Source organism: Aquarana catesbeiana, linkage group LG01, assembly GCF_042186555.1.
Source record: "Aquarana catesbeiana isolate 2022-GZ linkage group LG01, ASM4218655v1, whole genome shotgun sequence".
In the NCBI taxonomy this organism is placed as follows: domain Eukaryota; kingdom Metazoa; phylum Chordata; class Amphibia; order Anura; family Ranidae; genus Aquarana; species Aquarana catesbeiana.
The window spans coordinates 971,067,301-971,089,628 of NC_133324.1; the positions used below are offsets into that span (position 1 = coordinate 971,067,301).

The 22,328-nt window shown below is 43.8% G+C and overlaps 1 protein-coding gene across 5 annotated transcripts in view; it reads left to right on the forward strand.

Moving 5' to 3' along the window:
- The window catches only part of LOC141122866 (uncharacterized), a 77,854-nt gene that overhangs the window by 19,546 nt on the left and 35,980 nt on the right, over window positions 1-22,328 (forward strand). For 2 of the 5 annotated variants that reach the window (XM_073612010.1, XM_073612015.1), the window contains exons 3-6: window positions 7,888-7,938; window positions 15,509-15,559; window positions 15,822-15,866; window positions 19,303-19,353. In XM_073612010.1, coding sequence (XP_073468111.1) covers window positions 7,888-7,938; window positions 15,509-15,559; window positions 15,822-15,866; window positions 19,303-19,353 — 198 coding nt within the window. The remainder of the gene's footprint in view (window positions 1-7,887; window positions 7,939-15,508; window positions 15,560-15,821; window positions 15,867-19,302; window positions 19,354-22,328) is intronic. The other 3 variants (XM_073612012.1, XM_073612011.1, XM_073612013.1) reach the window with 3 other exon arrangements.

Below are 22,328 nucleotides of genomic sequence, written 5' to 3' on the forward strand. Positions count from 1 at the left end.
AGGCTTATATCACCCGCCCCAATCACAACTACCAATCGCGGAACAGCCGGCCCGACGTCAGGCGCACGACGTCAGACACGGAGCTCAGCGGTGGCTCAGCATAGGAAGCAAAAAGGGGTGGGCATGTCAAACCTTGCTGCACATAGTCTGTGACTGTGGCGATGTGTCAGGAACAACGAGCGATCGCTCATCTCATAGGTCCACACAGCGCACATACCTACACAGTCACTAGCTGGCACAGCAAACAGAAATCACTGCAATACAGACAAACATGTTTATATAAACTTGAAGATTACTCAGATATCAACATAATCTTAGTGATAGAGCGAACATTTACAAGCTATAATTTCATAAATATTTACCAGCATAAGAGAAATTAGTTAAATGAACATTATATATTAAAAAACATATCCCGATCAAGGGACATGAAGATAATAAATAATAAATTAAAAAACATCAGTATCAAAAAAAAAAAAAAAAAAAAAAAAAAAAAAGGAACAGTATCTGAAAAAGGAATATACATCTATATCCTTCAGAGATGACAACATATCACACATATATATACTAGACGTCAAACTGGGGGTCATGAAAAGATGACAATATAAATAAATAAATAATAAACATTCATTAAAAAGCTCTGCTACAGAGATAATCATTGCTCAGATAATAAACACTGCAATCAATAAAATTACCCAAAAAATATATAAATAAAAGATTGCTTTTAGGAATCACTGATAAAACAGTTGCTTTTAGGAATCACTGATAAAACAGTTGATGTCTAGGTCAACGTTTAACCCCTTTGGCGACAAGGTATCAGCCAGGAATATCCACTGGGTCTCTCTTTTGGAGAGATCCCGAACCAGATTCGAACCCCTCCATTTCTGCTTGAGGTGGTCAATACCCCAAAACTTAAGACCCGACGGGTCCCGATTATGCTTAAGCTTGAAATGTAAAGAGACGTTATGGTCTTTAAAGCCCAGCTTGATATTGGCTATGTGCTCAGCAATTCTTACTCTTAAAAGCCTTTTTGTGCGCCCGATATAGATCAAATCGCATGGGCATTGAAGAGCATACACCACGTGGGACGTATTGCATGTGATGAATTCACCAATGGCAAATTCCCTGCCATTAGAGGTCGACCTAAAATTTTCCACAGCTCTGAGAGGACTATTGACCTCTCTGCAAGCTCGACATCGTCTACAGCTAAAAAAACCTTTTCTGTCCCAGAAAGTGGGCAACCTGGACGGGGGGTCAAGAACTTTCTGCACTATTTTATCGGCAATACTCAAAGACTTTCTGTAAATAAACTTGGGTCTGTGTGGCAAGACCGAGTGTAGAACTCTATCCATCAATAAAACATGCCAATGGGACATAATAATGTCCTCCACCTCCCTATACTGGGAATGGAACTCTGATATAAAGCTCCATTCGTGGCTTTCTCTAGCCATTACGAGTGGAGCCTCATCCAGCAAGGCGGCTCTAGGTTGGAGAGCTAGTTCATGTATAATGGAGTCTAGCATCGTCTCTTGATACCCCTTCTCCATGAATTTCTTCTTTAAAACCTGGGCTTGCACTAGAAAATCCGTATCTTCCGAACAATTCCTTTTTATTCTCGTTAATTGGCCCTTGGGAATGTTCTTAAGCCACATCGGATGGTGGCCACTCGTGATAGGTAAGTAGCTATTAGAGTCGGTGGGCTTGAAGTAAACTTTGGTTGCCAGACCATTCCCTTTCCTAAAAATAGTGACATCCAAGAAGTGTATGTCACTCTTGCTGGCCTCACTGGTTAATACAATATTATTAGTGTTAGAATTAAGTTCTCTCAAAAATTCATGGAGGCTATCACTAGTACCATCCCAGATAAAGAACAAGTCATCTATATACCTCCTGTATAGCAATAGCTGATGGCGGGCAACCGAAAAAATAGTTTTGTCCTCCCACTCCCCCATAAACAAGTTTGCTATACTGTCATTGTTTAATCCCTTGAATAGTGCGAATCAGAATATAGATGTGTTTAAAGGACTAGTGACACGTGATCTTGAGCATATAGTACCGAAAAGGAAGGTAAACCCCCAGTACATATTAGATGGGATTAATATGCTTGAGAAAAGGAAGGAAATTGTCATTAGGCCTGCCGATAAGGGAGGAGGTGTAGTAATTTTAGATAAGCAGTTTTATCACGATCAACTCACTGAAATGCTGAACGATAGCAATACCTATGTGAAATTGGCGAAAGATCCTACCGTGCAGTATGAGAAAGATCTCAGAGTTTTAGTTGAGAGTGGGTATGCTTCAGGTGTCCTTTCTCATCGTGAGAGGAAATACCTGGTACCGAGTAGTAGTAGGATCCCTACGATCTACACTCTACCAAAGATACATAAAGATTTGAATAACCCTCCTGGCAGGCCTATTGTGAATGGGATTGGTTCCATTACATCTCGTATGGGCCAATACCTTGACCATTTCCTACAAGACAGTGTTGTGTGTACCAAGGCATATCTTAGAGACACTAAAAGTCTTCTACAAATCTTGCAGCAGATTGACCTAACTGGGAAACAAGAAGTATATCTAGTAACTGCTGATGTGGCATCACTTTACTCAGTGATCCAACATGACGATGCCCTCTTAGCGCTTAATTGGGCTCTATCTCAGCGGGATGACCTGCCACACAGACATAAAGTCTTTATTAGGAATGCTCTGGATTTTTGTTTAGGCCATAATTTCTTTTGGTTTGACGGCCAGTTCTATTCTCAATGTAGAGGCGTAGCTATGGGGGCCAAGTTTGCCCCCAGTATAGCAAACTTGTTTATGGGGGAGTGGGAGGACAAAACTATTTTTTCGGTTGCCCGCCATCAGCTATTGCTATACAGGAGGTATATAGATGACTTGTTCTTTATCTGGGATGGTACTAGTGATAGCCTCCATGAATTTTTGAGAGAACTTAATTCTAACACTAATAATATTGTATTAACCAGTGAGGCCAGCAAGAGTGACATACACTTCTTGGATGTCACTATTTTTAGGAAAGGGAATGGTCTGGCAACCAAAGTTTACTTCAAGCCCACCGACTCTAATAGCTACTTACCTATCACGAGTGGCCACCATCCGATGTGGCTTAAGAACATTCCCAAGGGCCAATTAACGAGAATAAAAAGGAATTGTTCGGAAGATACGGATTTTCTAGTGCAAGCCCAGGTTTTAAAGAAGAAATTCATGGAGAAGGGGTATCAAGAGACGATGCTAGACTCCATTATACATGAACTAGCTCTCCAACCTAGAGCCGCCTTGCTGGATGAGGCTCCACTCGTAATGGCTAGAGAAAGCCACGAATGGAGCTTTATATCAGAGTTCCATTCCCAGTATAGGGAGGTGGAGGACATTATTATGTCCCATTGGCATGTTTTATTGATGGATAGAGTTCTACACTCGGTCTTGCCACACAGACCCAAGTTTATTTACAGAAAGTCTTTGAGTATTGCCGATAAAATAGTGCAGAAAGTTCTTGACCCCCCGTCCAGGTTGCCCACTTTCTGGGACAGAAAAGGTTTTTTTAGCTGTAGACGATGTCGAGCTTGCAGAGAGGTCAATAGTCCTCTCAGAGCTGTGGAAAATTTTAGGTCGACCTCTAATGGCAGGGAATTTGCCATTGGTGAATTCATCACATGCAATACGTCCCACGTGGTGTATGCTCTTCAATGCCCATGCGATTTGATCTATATCGGGCGCACAAAAAGGCTTTTAAGAGTAAGAATTGCTGAGCACATAGCCAATATCAAGCTGGGCTTTAAAGACCATAACGTCTCTTTACATTTCAAGCTTAAGCATAATCGGGACCCGTCGGGTCTTAAGTTTTGGGGTATTGACCACCTCAAGCAGAAATGGAGGGGTTCGAATCTGGTTCGGGATCTCTCCAAAAGAGAGACCCAGTGGATATTCCTGGCTGATACCTTGTCGCCAAAGGGGTTAAACGTTGACCTAGACATCAACTGTTTTATCAGTGATTCCTAAAAGCAACTGTTTTATCAGTGATTCCTAAAAGCAATCTTTTATTTATATATTTTTTGGGTAATTTTATTGATTGCAGTGTTTATTATCTGAGCAATGATTATCTCTGTAGCAGAGCTTTTTAATGAATGTTTATTATTTATTTATTTATATTGTCATCTTTTCATGACCCCCAGTTTGACGTCTAGTATATATATGTGTGATATGTTGTCATCTCTGAAGGATATAGATGTATATTCCTTTTTCAGATACTGTTCCTTTTTTTTTTTTTTTTTTTTTTTTTGATACTGATGTTTTTTAATTTATTATTTATTATCTTCATGTCCCTTGATCGGGATATGTTTTTTAATATATAATGTTCATTTAACTAATTTCTCTTATGCTGGTAAATATTTATGAAATTATAGCTTGTAAATGTTCGCTCTATCACTAAGATTATGTTGATATCTGAGTAATCTTCAAGTTTATATAAACATGTTTGTCTGTATTGCAGTGATTTCTGTTTGCTGTGCCAGCTAGTGACTGTGTAGGTATGTGCGCTGTGTGGACCTATGAGATGAGCGATCGCTCGTTGTTCCTGACACATCGCCACAGTCACAGACTATGTGCAGCAAGGTTTGACATGCCCACCCCTTTTTGCTTCCTATGCTGAGCCACCGCTGAGCTCCGTGTCTGACGTCGTGCGCCTGACGTCGGGCCGGCTGTTCCGCGATTGGTAGTTGTGATTGGGGCGGGTGATATAAGCCTTGAATGACGCCGTGTAGCCACGCCCTCTGTCGAAGTCAGGATATGACGAAACGCGTCAGGGTGTGGCTTACACGACGCCGGAAGTGAGGTATGCGTTCCACCTCGGCCTGATCCACAACCAGGAAGTGAACTGTTTCCCTGGATATCGAACCGGCCGGCTTCCAGAACGGTGACACGCTACCCATTTACGTTTTTGCTTGTTTAACTGCTTTTATTGTGTATGTATTTAGAATGAGGGGTTTTTTATGAAGATTGTGGGGTACAATTTAATAAACAGAATTACGCTATGTGCACACAATTTTCTCTTTTTGGCATTCATCTGTTTGGAGTTGTGACCTCCCTCCTGAACCCCCAGGAGTGGTACTGAGAGAGTGGTGCTGAGAAGATCCTTTGCTTTTGTTCTTGGATGCTTTTAAAATTAACAGATCTGGTGAGTTCGATCCCCTAGGGGGAGAGTGTCAACACAGGGTGAAATTCTGCTGACCGGTGGAAGGCGCACACTGAGTTACGACTGCATTGTCACTGATGGACTTTTTTCTGAGCACGTCACAGACTCTCTACCTCTCTGTTTGAATACTTTTGTGCGTAGTTGGCCGCATGATTTATATTTATCTTTGCTCAACATTTAGCGCTGTTTATAGTATACGTCTACCTGTCTGGTTTATATATACTATTATTATTAATATTTGTTTTCAATCTTATGATTTTTTAAAACGGCTGCTGTTTTTTAAATCACTCTGTATAGATACTGAGTGTTATTATCTCCCCCAGTCTTTAGTTGTGCTCTCTCTTGACATCAATTAATTTATTTGGCGCTGAGTGGTGTGCTGCAGGCCCGAGCAGACCTCACCTCAATACAAAAAAATGTCAAAAATCAATTTTTTTCCTCAGTTTAGGTCAATATGTATTCTGCCACATGTTTTTGGTAAAACAAATCCCAATAAGCGGATATTGATTGGTTTGCGCAAAAGTTATAGCGTGTACAAATTATGGGATAGATGTATTTATTTATTTACTAGTAATGGCGAGGACGATCAGCGACTTATATCGGGACTGCGATATTGCGGTGTATAATCTGACACTTTTAACACTTTTTGGGAACCAGTGACACCAATACCGTGATCGGTGCTAAAAATATGCACTGTCATGCCTCGTACACACAATCGCACATTCTGACAACAAAACGATGGATTTTTTAAGATGGATGTTGGCTCAAACTTGTCTTGCATGCTGACGGTCACACAAAGATGGTCGGAAATTCCGAACGTCAAGAACGCGGTGATGTACAACACGTACGGCGAGCTGAGAAAAATGAAGTTCAATAGCCAGCGCTGCTCTTCTGCTTGATTCCGAGCATGCGTGGCACTTTGTGCGTCGGAATTGTCTACACAAAATTGGAATTTACATGAACGGATTTTGTTGTCGGAAAATTTTAGATCCAGCTCTCAAACTTTGTGTGTCGGAAATTTCAATGGAAAAAGTCAGATGGAGAACACACACGGTCGGAATTTCCGACAACAAGCTCCGATCGCACATTTTCCGCCAGAAAGTCCTATCGTGTGTACAGGGCATTACTGTACTAATGACACTGGCTGGGAAGGGGTTAACATCAGGGGTGATCAAAGGGATAACTGTGTGCCTAACCTGTGCTTACTCACTGTAAGGGAGGTGCTTTTACTAGGGGAAGGCCTGGATCCATGTCCCTGCTTGGCAGAAACACAGGATCAATACCTTCTCTCCAGGGGCGGGTCGTTAACTAGGGGCACACAGGCGCCGCCCCCCCTATCCATGCATCCGGCCCCCTGATCTACAGTGGATGCGATGTCCGCAGGGACTTGCCGATCATTGACAGGAGAGACAGAACGGCAAACTGCCTATGTAAACAATGCAGACCGCCGTTCTGTCACAGAGGAAGATGGAGATCTTGTGTTTCTGCTAAGCAGGAACACAGATCTCTGTCTTCCCCCAGCTAAACCATCCCCCCACACAGTTAGAAAACAATCCCTAGGAGCACACTTAACCCTTGGTACAGTGACAGTGCATTTTATTAGCACTGATCACTGTATTGGTGTCACTGGTCCCCAAAAAGTGTCACTTGGTGTTCGATTTGTCCGCGGCAATGTCGCAGTCCTGCTAAAAATCACTAATCACCGCCATTACTAGTAAAAAAAAAAAAAACTATTATAAAAAATGCCATAAAAATTACCTATAGTTTGTAGACGCGATAACTTTTGCGCAAACCAATCAATATACACTTATTGGGATATTTTTTAACCAAAAATATGTAGAAGAATACATATTGGCCTAAACTGATGAAGAAATTTGATTTTTTAAATTTTTTTTATTGGATAAGTTTTATAACAGAAAGTAAAAAGTTTCTTTTTTTTTTTTTTCAAAATTGTCGCTCTTTTTTTTGTTTATAGTGCAAAAAATAAAAACCGCAGAGGTGATCAAATACCACCAAAATAAAAACCTATTTGTGGGAAAAAAAGGACGTCAATTTTATTTGTGTACATTGTCGCAATACCGTACAATTGTCAGTTAAAGTAACGCAGTGCCGTATCCCACAAAATGCTCTGGTCAGGAAGGTGGGTGAAACCTTCTGGGGCTGAAGTGGTTAACCCTTAACTCTTAACCCTGGCCTAGACTTCCTGGCCAATCGTGGCTTCCTGATTGGCCCGCGAAGAGAACCAGGAAGACAATAGCGAATATTAATTCGCTTTTTTACACCCCGAGCACCCCTTTTTTGAAGCCAATTAGAGGCTCAGGTTCTAATCACGTGCTTAAAAGAAAAAGAAATCCATATGTCTGGTGTTCTGCATGTAAATTAGGGGGCCGGATGCATGGACAGGGGGCGGCGCCCCTGCACCCTCCATGGACGGGCCGTCACTTGTAAGAACCAAGCCTAAGGCTTTTAAATGATCTTCAGGCTTAAAATTTGTTTTTTAACATAAGTGCAAAAAAGTTTTCTGTATTAATGTCCTATACAATGTAATTCAGGCAGGATGAGGGGGGGAGGGGCAGAGCAGTGAACCAGGCAGTACTACATTGCAGGGGGTGGTATTGTAACACTGTGCATAATAAGCTCGTCAAATTAAAAAGTGAGGCCACTGACCTCTCTGTGTTGTCTGACAGGTGAGGCCGGATCACAAGACTGGAAAAACAAAGTGGCCTATATTTTAGAAGGTACGGATATTTTAGAACCTGTCTTTGTATTTGATTTGTCCTGCAGCTAGACCAAACTACTCAACAACCCACTGATGACAACTGAACTGACAGACAGATTTCCACCCTGTCAATCTTCTCTTAACATTTTATTGGCTCAGTTGGGTTAGGGGTGCCGGAAACCTTGAAACAGCAACATAAAACAATTCCCTCCACTCAACATCTTGTAATATCTTTAACCTGTCAAAGGCTAATGAAGATTCAGTAGGCCAGACAGCTACCTTCAAGCATCTTCAGCCCCTCTGACAAGCTAGTATTTGATCTTTAAGCCAATAATGATAAACTGTATAAATGGACCAATAAGCTGACATCAGCAAAATGTAGTTGTGAACCATTAAGATGAGACTGGCAATTAGTATTAGTAGACTTTTGAGCTAAACCCAGCAATTGGTAGAAGTGAACCTTTGAGCTGAGACCAGCAATTGGTAGTAGTGGACATTTGAGCTCAGACCAGTAATTAGGGATGAGCCAAACACCCCCCGGTTTGGTTCGCATCGCGAACAAGCAAAAAATTAGTTTGAACACGCGAACACTGTTAAAGTCTATGGGACACGAACATGCATTCTCAAAAGTGCTCATTTTAAAGGCTTATATGCAAGTTATTGTCATAAAAAGTGTTTGGGGACCTGGGTCCTGCCCCAGGGGACATGTATCAATGCAAAAAGAAGTTTTAAAAATGGCCGTTTTTTCGGGAGCAGTGAGTTTAATAATGCTTAAAGTGAAACAATGAAAGTGTAATAATCCTTTAAATTTCGTACCTGGGGGGTGTCTATAGTATGTCTGTAAAGGGGCGCATGTTTCCCGTGTTTAGAACAGTCTGACAGCAAAATGACATTTCTAAAGGAAAAAAAGTAATGTAAAACTACTATCGCTACTATCACTACTAACTACTGTAAAACTACTATCGCTAGCGCCGGCTATAATGAATTGTTGGTCCGGCAATACACATAAAAGTTCATTGATAAAAACGGCATGGGATTCCCCCACAGGGGAACCCCGAACCAAAATTTAAAAAAAATGCGTGGGGCCCCCCCTCAAAATCCGTACCAGGCCCTTCAGGTCTGTTATGGATTTTAAGGGAACCCCATGCCAAAATGTAAAAAAAAAAATGGCGTGGGGTTCCCCAAGAATCCATACCAGACCCTTATCCAAGCACGCAAGCTGGCAGGCCGCAGGAAAAGAGGGGGGGACAAGAGAGCACCCCCCTCTCCTGAACCGTACCAGGCCACATGCCCTCAACATTTTAGAGGGTGCTTTGGGGTAGCCCCCCAAAGCACCTTGTCCCCATGTTGATGGGGAGAAGGGCCTCATCCCCACAACCCTTGCCTGGTGGTTGTGGGGGTCTGCGGGCGGGGGGCTTATCGGAATCTGGAAGCCCCCTTTAACAAGGGGACCCCCAGATCCCACCCCCCCCTGTGTGAATTGGTAATGGGGTACAAATGTACCCCTACCATTTCACAAAAACAGTGTCAAAAATGTTAAAAAACACAAGAGATGGTTTTTGACAAGTCCTTTATTAATTTCTTCTTCTTCCATCTTCTTTTTTCTGGTCTTCCTTTGGTATTCTTCTTCTTCCTCCATCTTCTTCTTCTCTATCTTCTTCCTCCGCTCTTCTCGTCCCGCATCTTCCTCCGGCTTCTTCTCAGCTCTGCCTGCACGATCTGCCTCAGTGGGAGTCTTCCGCTGTGTGATGCTTCGGTTCTTTTGACACTTCTTATATAACGGAGGGCGGGGCCACCCGGTGACCCCGCCCTCCTCTGACACACGGGGACTTCGCGGGGACTTCCCAGACAGAGGAGGGTGTTGTCAGCGGGTGGCCCCGCCCTCCGTTATATAAGAAGTGTCAGAAGAACCGAAGCGTCACACGGCGGAAGACTCCCACTGAGGCAGCTTGTGCGGACGAAGTGGAGAAGAAGCCGGAGGAAGATGCGGGATGAAAAGAGCGGAGAAAGAAGAAGATGGAGAAGAAGAAGATGGAGGAACAAGAGGAACACCGAAGGAAGACCAGAAGAAAGATGATGGAAGAAGAAGAGGAAAGAAGAATAAAAGAATGTCAAAAACTGTCTCTTGTGTTTAACCTTTTTTGACACTTTTTTTTGTGAAATGGTAGGGGTACATTTGTACCCCCTTACCAATTCACACAGGGGGCCGGGATCTGGAGGTCCCCTTGTTAAAGGGGGCTTCCAGATTCCGATAAGCCCCCTGCCCGCGACCCCCACAACCACCGGGCAAGGGTTGTGGGGATGAGGCCCTTCTCCCCATCAACATGGGGACAAGGTGCTTTGGGGGGCTACCCCAAAGCACCCTCCCAATGTTGAAGGCATGTGGCCTGGTGGGGTTCAGGAGGGGGGGCGCTCTTTCGTCCCCCCCTCTTTTCCTGCGACCTGCCAGGTTGCGTGCTCAGATAAGGGTCTGGTATGATTTTTGGGGGGACCCCATGCCAATTTTTAAAAAAAATTTGGCACGGGGTTCGGTTCCCCATAAAATCCATACCAGACCTTAATTGTCTGGTATGGATTTTGAGGGGGACCCCTACACCATTTTTTTTTTAATTTTGGCGTGGGGTTTTCCTTAATATCCATACCAGACCTGAAGGGCCTGGTATGAAATTTAGGGGGACCCCCACGCATTTTTAAAAAAATTTTAGTTCGGGATTCCCCTGTGGGGGAATCCCATGCCATTTTTATCAATGAACTTTTATGTGTATTGCCGGACCGACAATTCATTATAGCCGGAGCTAGCGATAGTAATTTTACAGTAATTAGTAGTGATAGTAGCGATAGTAGTTTTACATGACTTTTTTTCCTTTAGAAATGTAATTTTGCTATCAGACTGTTCTAAACACGGGAAACATGCACCCCTTTACAGGCATACTATAGACACCCCCCAGGTACGAAATTTAAATGAATATTTCACTTTTATTGTTTCACTTTAAGCATTATTAAAATCACTGCTCCCGAAAAAACGGACGTTTTTAAAACTTTTTTTGCATGTCCCCTGGGGCAGGACCCAGGTCCCTAAACACTTTTTATGACAATAGCATGCATATAAGCCTTTAAAATTAGCACTTTTGATTTCTCCCATAGACTTTTAAAGGGTGTTCCGGGGCTTTCGAATTTGCCGCGAACACCCTAAATTGTTCGCTGTTCGGCGAACAGCCAATGTTCGAGTCGAACTCATGTTTGGAAGTAATTGGAAGTAGAGGACTTTTGAACTGAGACCAGCAATTGGTAGTAGTAGCCATTTCGAGCTGAGACCAGCAATTGGTAGTAGTGGACCTTTGAGCCCAGTCCAACAACTGGTATTAGTGGACACTTGAGCTAAGACCAGAAGTTGGTATAAGTGCACCTTAGAGCTCAGACCATAATAATCTTTTGGGCCCAGACCAGCAATAGTTAGAAGTGGACCTTTGAGCCAACACCAGTAATTAGTAAAAGTGGACCTTTGAGCTGAGAACCAGCAATCGGTAGTAGTGACTCTTTGATCTGAGACCAGCAATTCGTAGAAGTGGGCCCTTGAGCTGAGACCAGGAATTCATAAACGTGGACCTTTGAGCCACCACCAGCAATAAGTAGAAGTAGACCTTTGTACTGAGACCACAAAGTGGTAGTAGTGGAAATTTGAGATGAGAACAATAATTAGTAGAAGTGGACCTTTGAGTTGAGACCAACAACTGGTAAACAAAAAAAAAGGACATTTGAGCTGAGACCAGTAATTTGTAGCAGATGACCTCTGAGCCCAGACCAGCATTTGGTAGTAGTAAATATATGAGCTAAGATCAGCAATTGGTAGTAATGGACCTTTGAGTGTGGAACGGCATTTGGTATTAGTAGACCTTAGAGCCTATACCAGCAATTGGTCATAGTAAAAAAAACAGAAATTGATTAAACAGAATTCTTTTTCACCTTTAGCTTCCTCCAGCAGAGAAGGCGTTGAAGAAACCTGAACTGGATTTCAGAGATTTACTTCCTACCTAGGCAGAAAGCCTGGGAGCAAAGGCCCTTTAGACTCCTCTTCATCTCAGGCAGCAGGTTTAACAGGCAACAAAAATCTTCCAACAGGACCTCCTTTCCAGGAAAAGCCTGAGAAGAAAACATCCTTCTAGAAGGTTTCTTCAGTTATTTATTCTCTTTCCTAGCCCAAATCACTGGCATAAAATACTCAGTGATTGACCAAGCTTGGATAAACGTTCATGACCCCATTGTTCTTAGGAGAAAACTAATGGACATGTGCAGAATGAAAAAAATTGTTTTGTTTTGTTTCATTTTGATTCGTTATTTATATAAGTTTGTTTAGTTAAATTCGTTTTCGGAATTCTTTTTGTTTATTCGTATTCGAATTGATTTTGATTTGTTTTTCAATTACCAAAGAGAATAAAATAGAATAGAAAATAAAGGAATAGAATACAAAAAAAAAGAATAGAAAAGAAAAGAATATAACAGAAAATAAAAAAATAGAATATAATAGAATAAAACAGAACAAAATTGAAAATAAAAGAACAGGATAGAATCAAATAGAATAGAAACGAATAGCATAGAATGGAATAAAAAAAAAGAATAGAATAAAATAGAAAGAAAATAACCAACTTCTGAAATTCGAATAGAAAAGAATAGAATATAAACCTCTTTTCTTCTAATTTTAGTATCTTCTCTCTGCAGGATGGATGGCTTGGCTCTCTGGGTTAACCCCAAATGAAAGGGAGTCTGCTATAGTTAGAGTCACTGACGCCTGATCTGACCAGGTAATATTGTTAATCGTTGTTTTGATGGTTCGGGTTAGGAGACCTTGGTCCACTAGGAAGAATGATGAGTAAGAATGGTGGGGTGCAGAAAAAAAAGGTGAAATCTCTTTCACCTGCATTGCAACAACGCCACGCGTCATACAAGCCATGTTGATGAAGTGAGTTTTGAAGAGAAGGGCCTGTACGAGTGGATGTAGAGGTTGAGTCTATGGTTTTATCTGCAGCAAGGTTAAAATCACCACAAATCACTAGGGCCCCTCTCCTGAGTAGGTCAATCTTCTTTAACAACTTGTTAAGGAATTTAATTTGATGGGAGTTGGGGGTGTAAACATTTGTGATTTTATATGTGGTAGAGTTGATGTCACATATCAAAATGAGGTACCTGCCACTGGGGTCTTGAATTTCTTCATAGAGCTGGAATGAGACCATGTCTCTGATGGCTGTGAGGACCCCCCTTTTCTTTGCCTCAGCGTTTGCGGTAAAGTTGTATGGGTAGTTCTTGTGTAAGTATTTGGGCTGTGCAGTGGCGCAGAAGTGTGTTTCCTGCGCACACAGGATATCACTACCGATTGCTGGTTCTCATCTCAAAGGTCCACTTTTACTAATTACTGCTGTTGGCTCAAAGGTCCACTTCTAACTATTGCTGGTCTAGGCCCAAAAGATTATTATGGTCTGAGCTCTAAGGTGCACTTCTACCAACTTCTGGTCTTAGCTTAAGGGTCCACTAATACCAATTGCTTGACTGGGCTCAAAGGTCCACTACTACCAATTGCTGGTCTGGGCTCAAATACCCACTATTAATAAATTATGGTCTCAACTCAAACATCCATTACTGCCAACTGCTGGTCTTAGCTCAAATGTCAACTTCTACTAAATGCTGGTCTTAGCTGAAAGCTCCACTAATACTAATTGCTTGTCTCTGCTCAAATGGCTACTACTAACAATTGCTGATCTCTTGCTCAAAGATTCACTTCTAATTTCTGGTCTCAGCTCAGAGGTCCACCCGCAGACCAGGTGCACCCGCAGACCCACGTGCACTCGCAGACCCACGTGCACCCGCAGACCCACGTGCACTCGCAGACCCACGTGCACTCGCCGAACCATGTGCACCCGTAGACCCATGTGCACCCGCAGACCCACATGCACTCGCAGCCTTTGTGCACTCGCAGACCCACGTGCACCCGCAGACCCTTGTGCACTCGCAGACCCACATGCACCCGCCGACTCACGTGCACCCACAGACCATGTGCACCCGCAGACCCACGTGCACCCGCAGACCCACGTGCACCCGCAGACCCAGGTGCACCCGCAGATCCACGTGCACTCGCAGACCCACGTGCACTCGCAGCCTACGTGCACTCGCAGACCCACGTGCACCCGCAGACCCACGTGCACTTGCAGACCAACGTGCACACGCAGACCACGTGCACTCGCAGACCACGTGCACTCGCCGAACCATGTGCACCCGCAGACCCACATGCACTCACAGCCTATGTGCACTCGCAGACCCACGTGCACCTGCAGACCCAGGTGCACCCGCAGATCCACGTGCACTCGCAGACCCACGTACACCCGCAGACCCACGTGCACTCGCAGACCCACGTGCACACGCAGACCACGTGCACTCGCAGACCACGTGCACTCGCCGAACCATGTGCACCCGCAGACCCATGTGCACCTGCAGACCCACATGCACTCGCAGCCTATGTGCACTCGCAGACCCACGTGCACCCGCAGACCCACGTGCACTCGCAGACCCACGTGCACCCGCAGACCACGTGCACTCGCCGAACCATGTGCACCCGTAGACCCATGTGCACCCGCAGACCCACGTGCACCTGCAGACCCAGGTGCACCCGCAGATCCACGTGCACTCGCAGATCCACGTGCACCCGCAGACCCACGTGCACTCGCAGACCCACGTGCACACGCAGACCACGTGCACTCGCCGAACCATGTGCACTCGCCGAACCATGTGCACCCGCAGACCCACGTGCACCCGCAGACCCAGGTGCACCCGCAGATCCACGTGCACCCGCAGACCCATGTGCACTCACAGACCCACGTGCACCCGCAGACCCACGTGCACTCGCAGACCCACGTGCACACGCAGACCACGTGCACTCGCAGACCACGTGCACTCGCCGAACCATGTGCACCCGCAGACCCATGTGCACCCGCAGACCCACATGCACTCGCAGCCTATGTGCACACGCAGACCCACGTGCACCCGCAGACCCTTGTGCACTCGCAGACCCACGTGCACCCGCCGACTCACGTGCACCCGCAGACCATGTGCACCCGCAGACCCAGGTGCACCCGCAGACCCACGTGCACTCACAGACCCACGTGCACTCGCAGCCTATGTGCACTCGCAGACCCATGTGCACCCGCAGACCACGTGCACCCGCAGACCACGTGCACCCGCAGACCCAGGTGCACCCGCAGACCCAGGTGCACCCGCAGACCCACGTGCACTCACAGACCCACGTGCACTCGCAGCATATGTGCACTCGCAGACCCACGTGCACCCGCAGACCACGTGCACCCGCAGACCCATGTGCATTTGCAGCCTATGTGCACTCACAGACCCAATTTCCAAAAAACGAAAATGCGTCTGAATTTGGAACGAAACGAACTGCACATGTCTAAAAACCAACAAACCCAGATAACATGAACAGAGCTCAGGCTGGCTACACTAAATCTAAACTACACTCCGACTCATGGCAGGGTCCTTACATGTATAATGGAGAAAAGTGATGTCACTAAGTTGTCTATCTTGTCTGGCAGGGGTGCCTGGAGTACAAGAGTGGCTGAACAAAAGTGAGGAATTCTGGGAAGGTATGTATTTTTAATTTAAAATGTATATTTTATTACAACTTTTAGTAGTCTCTCAATCTCTCTCTGTATTAGCATGTTGTGATCCTCTGCTCATTAGAAATCAGGCCGGGGGGGGAGGGGGGACCTGAGTTGATCGGTCTCTTCTGCATTGCATGATGTTAAAATAGGGATATTAGGATTGGGACATTTAGGTGACTAACCTGTATTGATTCACAACACTGGAGAAACCTGAGATCTCTGACCTGTATATGTTGTCTGGCAGGACTTCGTAGACCACAAGATTGGTTGATAGACACTTTCTGGAAAAGTATGTACATTTTAAAATATATATATCATATATAATACATTATACATTTCTGGTATGAGCCAATTTACTAGGCAATAACTTTTATCATGATTTTTAAAAAAAAACAACTTTTTTGGGATAAACACGACTTCCTTTTGGTAATATTGTCTAGCAAAAATTATTTAATTTTTTAATGAAAACGTTAGACAAAACAAAAAAGACAAAAATAAAAAAGCAATTTTATTTTACACTTGATGTCAGTTTAACCACTTGAGGACCGGAAGGATTTTCCCCCCTAATGACCAGGCCGTTTTTTGCGATACGGCACTGCGTCGCATTAAACTGACAATTGCGTGGTTGTGCGACGTTGTACCCAAACAAATAGAGCTTTCTATTGGTGGTATTTGTATTGGTATCTCTGCGGGGTTTTTTTTTTTTTGCGCTATAAACAAAAAAAGACCGCCAATTTTGAAAAAATGTTTTTCTTACTTTTTGCTACAATACATATCCCAAAAAAAGTATAAAAAAAACTATTTTATTCATCAGTTTTAGGCCAATATGAATTCTTCTACATATTTCTGGTAAAAAAAAATGCAATGCACGTATATTGTTTGGCTTGCGCAAAATTTCTCTACCTACAGATGAAATGTGACAATTAACAAACACTGCAAGAAAACAAGATTTGATTGGATTGATTTATGATTGGTTTAGATCAGTTAATAACAAGGGAATAAATAGGCAACAAACAACGTTAGTTCTTCAGTGTTACTTTGTAACTCTCTATCTCCATTCTGAACAATGTTTATAAACAATGATACTTTATATCTCTCTATCTCCCAGCTGAACAATGTTACTTTGTACCTCCCTATCTCTTGTCTGAGCAATGTTTATAAACAATGTTACTTTGTATCTCTGTATCTCCTGTCTGATCAATGTTTGTAAACAATGTTACTTTGTATCTCTCTATTTCCCATCAGAATAATGTTTATAAACAATGTTACTTTGTATCTCTCTATCTCCTGTCTGATCAATGTTTATAAATAATGTTACTTTGTATCTCTCTAGCTCCTGTCTGATCAATGTTTATACAGTCTGGATGCCACACCACTTCCTCAAACCCGATCTATCCAAAACCGAACTTATAATCCCCCCCCCATGTGCCCCTTTCCCTTCCCCTGATCTCTCTGTCAAAATTGATGGCACAACTATCAGCCCTTCCCAACATGCCAAGGTCCTAGGTGTAGTCCTGGACTCTAAACTCTCCTTTAAGCGCCACATCTGATCACTGTCCAAATCCTGCTGCCTCAACCTCTGCAACATCTCCAAAATACGCCCCTTTCTAACCAATGACACAACAAAGCTCTTAATTCACTCCCTGGTCATCTCTCGCCTTGACTGCTGCAAATCCCTTCTCATTGGATTACCTCTACATAGTCTATCACCTCTTCAATCCATCATGAATGCCGCTGCCAGACTCATCCACCTCACCGATCGCTCTGTGTCTGCTACTCCTCTCTGTCAATCCCTCCACTGGCTTCTGGTCAGCCAAAGAATTACATTCAAAATACTAACAACTACCTACAAAGCCATCCACAATTTAGCCCCCAGCTACATCACTAGCTTAGTCTCTAAATACCAACCCACTCGTTCTCTTCATTCCTCTCATGACCTCCTGCTCTCTAGCTCCCTCGTCACCTCCTCCCATGCTCGCCTCCAGGACTTTTCCAAAGCCTCTCCTATCCTATGGAATGTCCTACCCCAATCTGTCCAATTATCTCCTACTTTATTAGCTTTTAGACGATCCCTGAAAACCCTTCTCTTCAGAGAAGCCTACCCTACCCACACCTAATGCCGCGTACACACGGTTGGACTTTTCGACCGGACTTGTCTGACGGACGCTGACGGACCAAATCCAACGGACAATCCGATCGTGTGTGGGCTCCACCGGACCTTTAGCGGACTTTTCCAGTCGCAAATCTGACGGACTTTAGATTTGGAACATGCTTCAAATCTTTACGTCGTAACTCCGCCGGACCCAGAAATCCGCTCATCTGTATGCTAGTCCGACGGACAAAAACCCACACTAGGGCAGCTATTGGCTACTGGCTATCAACTTCCTTATTTTAGTCCGGTGTACGTCATCACGTACAAATCCGTCAGACTTTTGTGGTAGACATTAGAAAGTCCGCCGCAAATCCGCCAAAAGTCTGACGAAAGTCTGTTGGACGGGCTGTCGGACTTTTGTAGCCGAAGAGTCTGACCGTGTGTACGCGGCATAACAACTGTATTTTCATTTTCTCCATCAGCTCATCCCCCACAGTTATTACCTTTTGTTCCACTTGACCCTCCCTTCTAGATTGTAAGCTCTAACGAGGCGGGCCCTCTGATCCCTCCTGTATTGATTTGTATTGTAAGTGTACTGTCTGCCCCGATGTTGTAAAGCGCTGCGCAAACTGCTGACGCTATATAAATCCTGTATAATACTAATAATAACAATAATAATAATAATCAATGTTACTTTGCATCTATTTCTTGTCTGATCAATGTTTATACAGAATGTTGCTTTGTATCTCTCTATCTCCCACCTGAGCAATGTTTTTTAAACAATGTTACTTTGTATCTCTCTATCTACCGCCTGAGCAATGTTTATAAACAGTGTTACATTGTATCTCTATATCCCCCATCTGATCAATGTTGAATATCACTAGTTGTATTATCTATCTGCCTTTGTGTTATCTGATGGTAATTCTCTGCACAACTGAAGGCCGGCATAGGAGAGGGAAGGCCGGCATTGTGAGTCATGCTACAAGAACATATTTGGGGGCACACCATACAATGCGTTTAAATTCAAGATGGTGCTGCTATAAGACCTACAAACAGTACAAAATATTTTACAGCGCACACATACAAGAATGACATTTCCTGCAGGGCTAGTTAAAAACACCTGAACATATTCAAAAAATACGGGGGTTTGGTCACACTATATGGTCATATAGTGCTAAGCCCACTTACTGCGACAAAGTACCCCCAATTAGTGGGTCCTACTCTAGTTATAGAAAGGAAGATCCTTTGTCTCAACCTTCAGTTCTCCCACATAGAGGAGTTTAGCTCCCATGGTTGAGACAAAGGATCTTCCATTCTATTACTAGTGTAGGACCCACTAATTCGGGGTACTTTGTCGCAGTAAGTGGGCTTAGCACTATATGACCATATAGTGTGACCAAACCCCCGTATTTTTTGAATATGTTCAGGTGTTTTTAACTAGCCCTGCAGGAAATGTCATTCTTGTATGTGTGCGCTGTAAAATATTTTGTATTGTGAGTCATGCTGACAGTTTGCTGGCAGGAGGAGTGAGCAGAGAGAAGAAACCATTCAGTGGCGGGTCTATGACCAAGCTGTATTTCTTATTTAAATGGAGAAAAATGACATCATTAAATCAATTTATTCTTTCTGGCAGAGCTGCCGGAACCCCAGGACTGGCTGAGTAGAATCAAACAATTCTTCACAGGTATTGTATACCACACGTATACAGTTCACATGTGCTTGCTTTCAGTTCTGCTGTTAAAGGAATTCCAAGGACTGAAATATAAGTCAGTCCTCTCCGCTCCTCCCAAGACCTTCTGCTCTCTAGCTCCCTTGTCTCCTCCTCTCATGCTCATCTCCAGGACTTCTCCTGAGCCTCCCCCATCCTCTGGAACACACTACCCCGATCTGTCCGGCTATCTCCTACTCTGTCCACTTTGAGGCGATCCCTGAAAACCCATCTCTTCAGGGTGGCCTCCAGCCAACAACCAAATCTTCTACTCCCCTCATCAGTTCATCCCTCACAGTCCCTACCTTTAGTTTCACCAACCCCTCCCTCTTAGATTGTAAGCTCCCAGGAGCTTCTCTAACCCTCTTATTTTGAATTGTACTGTTGGTGTATTGTCTCCCTACATTGTAAAGCGCTGCGCAAACTGTTGGCGCTATATAAATCCTGTATTATAATAATAATATAAGATCTGCCATTGATGGCTTGGCCTTTTTTTAAATGGCAGTTCTGCCTCTCTAACCTTCATTCTTGCTGCACTCTATAGTAAGTGACTACAAAGAAAATAGAATGTAGAGCAAGTACTGGGGAGCTTCACTGGCTACATGCTTTCTCTGGGTTACTTAGCAGTGAAACCAGAATTAGGATGACAGCCTCAGTGCCTGCACCTTCAAAACTATGCAAATCAACCATGCATCAGATATATTATTTTATGTTGTCTTTGAATGCTCAATAATCTGTCTGTGTAACACAACCACATGGGACCAATCCACACACTGCCTCAGCATATACATTTACATTAGTAAATAATGGCTTCAGCTTGGTCTCCTACCATCGGGAGAACCCCCTCTATTATGTTTCGCCCAGAAGGGCCTTAATTGTAGAGGCCTTTACTGGGTGAAACATGTTAGAGTGGGTTCTCCCATGGGTAGGAGACCAAGCTGAAGCTCACTATATGTTGAGGCAATGTGCATGTGGGTGCCATTTGGTTGAAGTCCTTGATGTGTCTGAAGAACCATTATTCAAACCAATCAGCACCTACAAACATTGTGGCATTGTAAAACTCTGACATTCACAGACAAGACTAGGCATGATGAGTACTGTAGTTCCTACAGTTCCTACAGGCCTAGAGTGGGATGATGTCATCAGGATTTACATGATTGTGTCATCTCTAAACCAGAATCTCAGTCCAGGGTGTAGATAGTGACCTTGGATGATGCCTAAAAGAGGATGTCACCATCCTTCTAGAGAGAAAAGTAGATAAAGTCATCAGCAGGGGTAGTAATGTGACCTCTGTGAAAGGGAATAGATGCCCCAATTTAGTCAACAGAAAAAAACAGCTGGCAACTCCATGAACCTCAAACTTCTTTATTATGCCATCCCAGTGAGTAGAAGGACCTTATTTGTTGAGGTCTTTACTGGGTGAAACATGTTATAGGGCGTACACACGGTCGGACTTTGTTCGGACATTCCGACAACAAAATCCTAGGATTTTTTCCGATGGATGTTGGCTCAAACTTTTTTTGTCTACACACGGTCGCACAAAGTTGTCGGAATTTCCGATCGCCAACCACGCGGTCACGTACACCAAGTACGACGAGACTAGAAAAGGCCGGTTCAGAACCAAGCGCGGCACCCTTTGGGCTCCTTTTGCTAATCTCGTGTTAGTAAAAGTTTGGTGAGAGACGATTCGCGCTTTTTCAGACTCGTGGCTTTCAGATCGTTTTCTGCCGTTCAGTTTGTGCTTGTGGGTTTGTATCTGCTCTTCAGTGCGTGCAGCAAGTTCCGCGTGACTTTAAGTAGTCATTGTATTCTTGTTCGTTCGTTACTGGTTTTCAGGTCGCTCTTCACAGGCCTTGCTGTTCTTCAGTGCGTTCTGTTACTTCGTTCTGAGCAGCCGACCGTTTTCTAGCCATGTTTCGTATGCGTACTCCTCGTAGAGTTCGTGCTGTGCGGGGGCTTGGTGTTGGGGTCCTGACCTTGACACAAGTCCAGTCCATGAACAGGGTGGGGAGGAGTTCATGGACCAAGAATTGGTTGCTTCTGCATCACCAGTTCTGTCATATGCCTTTGCTCCGTGAGATCCGTGAGAATAATCCTGATGATTTCAGGAACTTTCTCAGGATGACGGACCCCGTGTTTCACCGTCTGTTGGCTTCGCTGACCCCCTATATCAGCAGGCAGGATACCTGCATGAGGCAAGTCATCAGTCCGGAGCAGAGGTTGGTCGCTACCTTGCGGTATTTGGCGACAGGGAGAAGCCTGCAGGACTTGAAGTTCTCGACAGGCATCTCCCCCCAGGCTCTGGGGATCATAATCCCAGAGACCTGTTCTGCCATCATCCAGGTCCTGCAGAAGGAGTATATGAAGGTAAGATTTTTATCCTTTTATATCACATTTTATTGTATTGAATGTTTGCTAATATATTGTATTTCTTTCCTCATTCCCTAATTACCATGATTGTAATATGCTGTGAATGTCCCCTTTGTTCTCATGCATGCTGGATTTTTATGTAATTATTATTTTAGGTCCTTTATACATATTTGCCCTTCACTAACCTCCCAGCATGGTGTCTCCTGGCCTATATTCACCTCATGTAGTCACTTAACAATGTATTTTATCAGCTCCATAGTAGTGCTTTACCCCAAACACCCCCTAAAATGTTTGGAAATGTTATTTTTGATTTAAATTCAGGCAGAGTGCTAGAGGCTTTTTTTTTGTGGTGTCCCCAAATAATTTTTAGTAACCCTCCCTCCCCCAACTGCTAAGTCAGCTGATCCCAATTCTCTATCCTCAATCATCTATCTGCTGACTTTGCCAAACCCATACACACTATACCCACCTCTTTAGTGCTCAGATTTATGGATGAATTCCCCAAAGCATGTAGTGCAAGGGCCTGCCTGAATACTTTCAAATGGTACTGTTTAAAGTTTTTGTATCCTATTATTATCTTG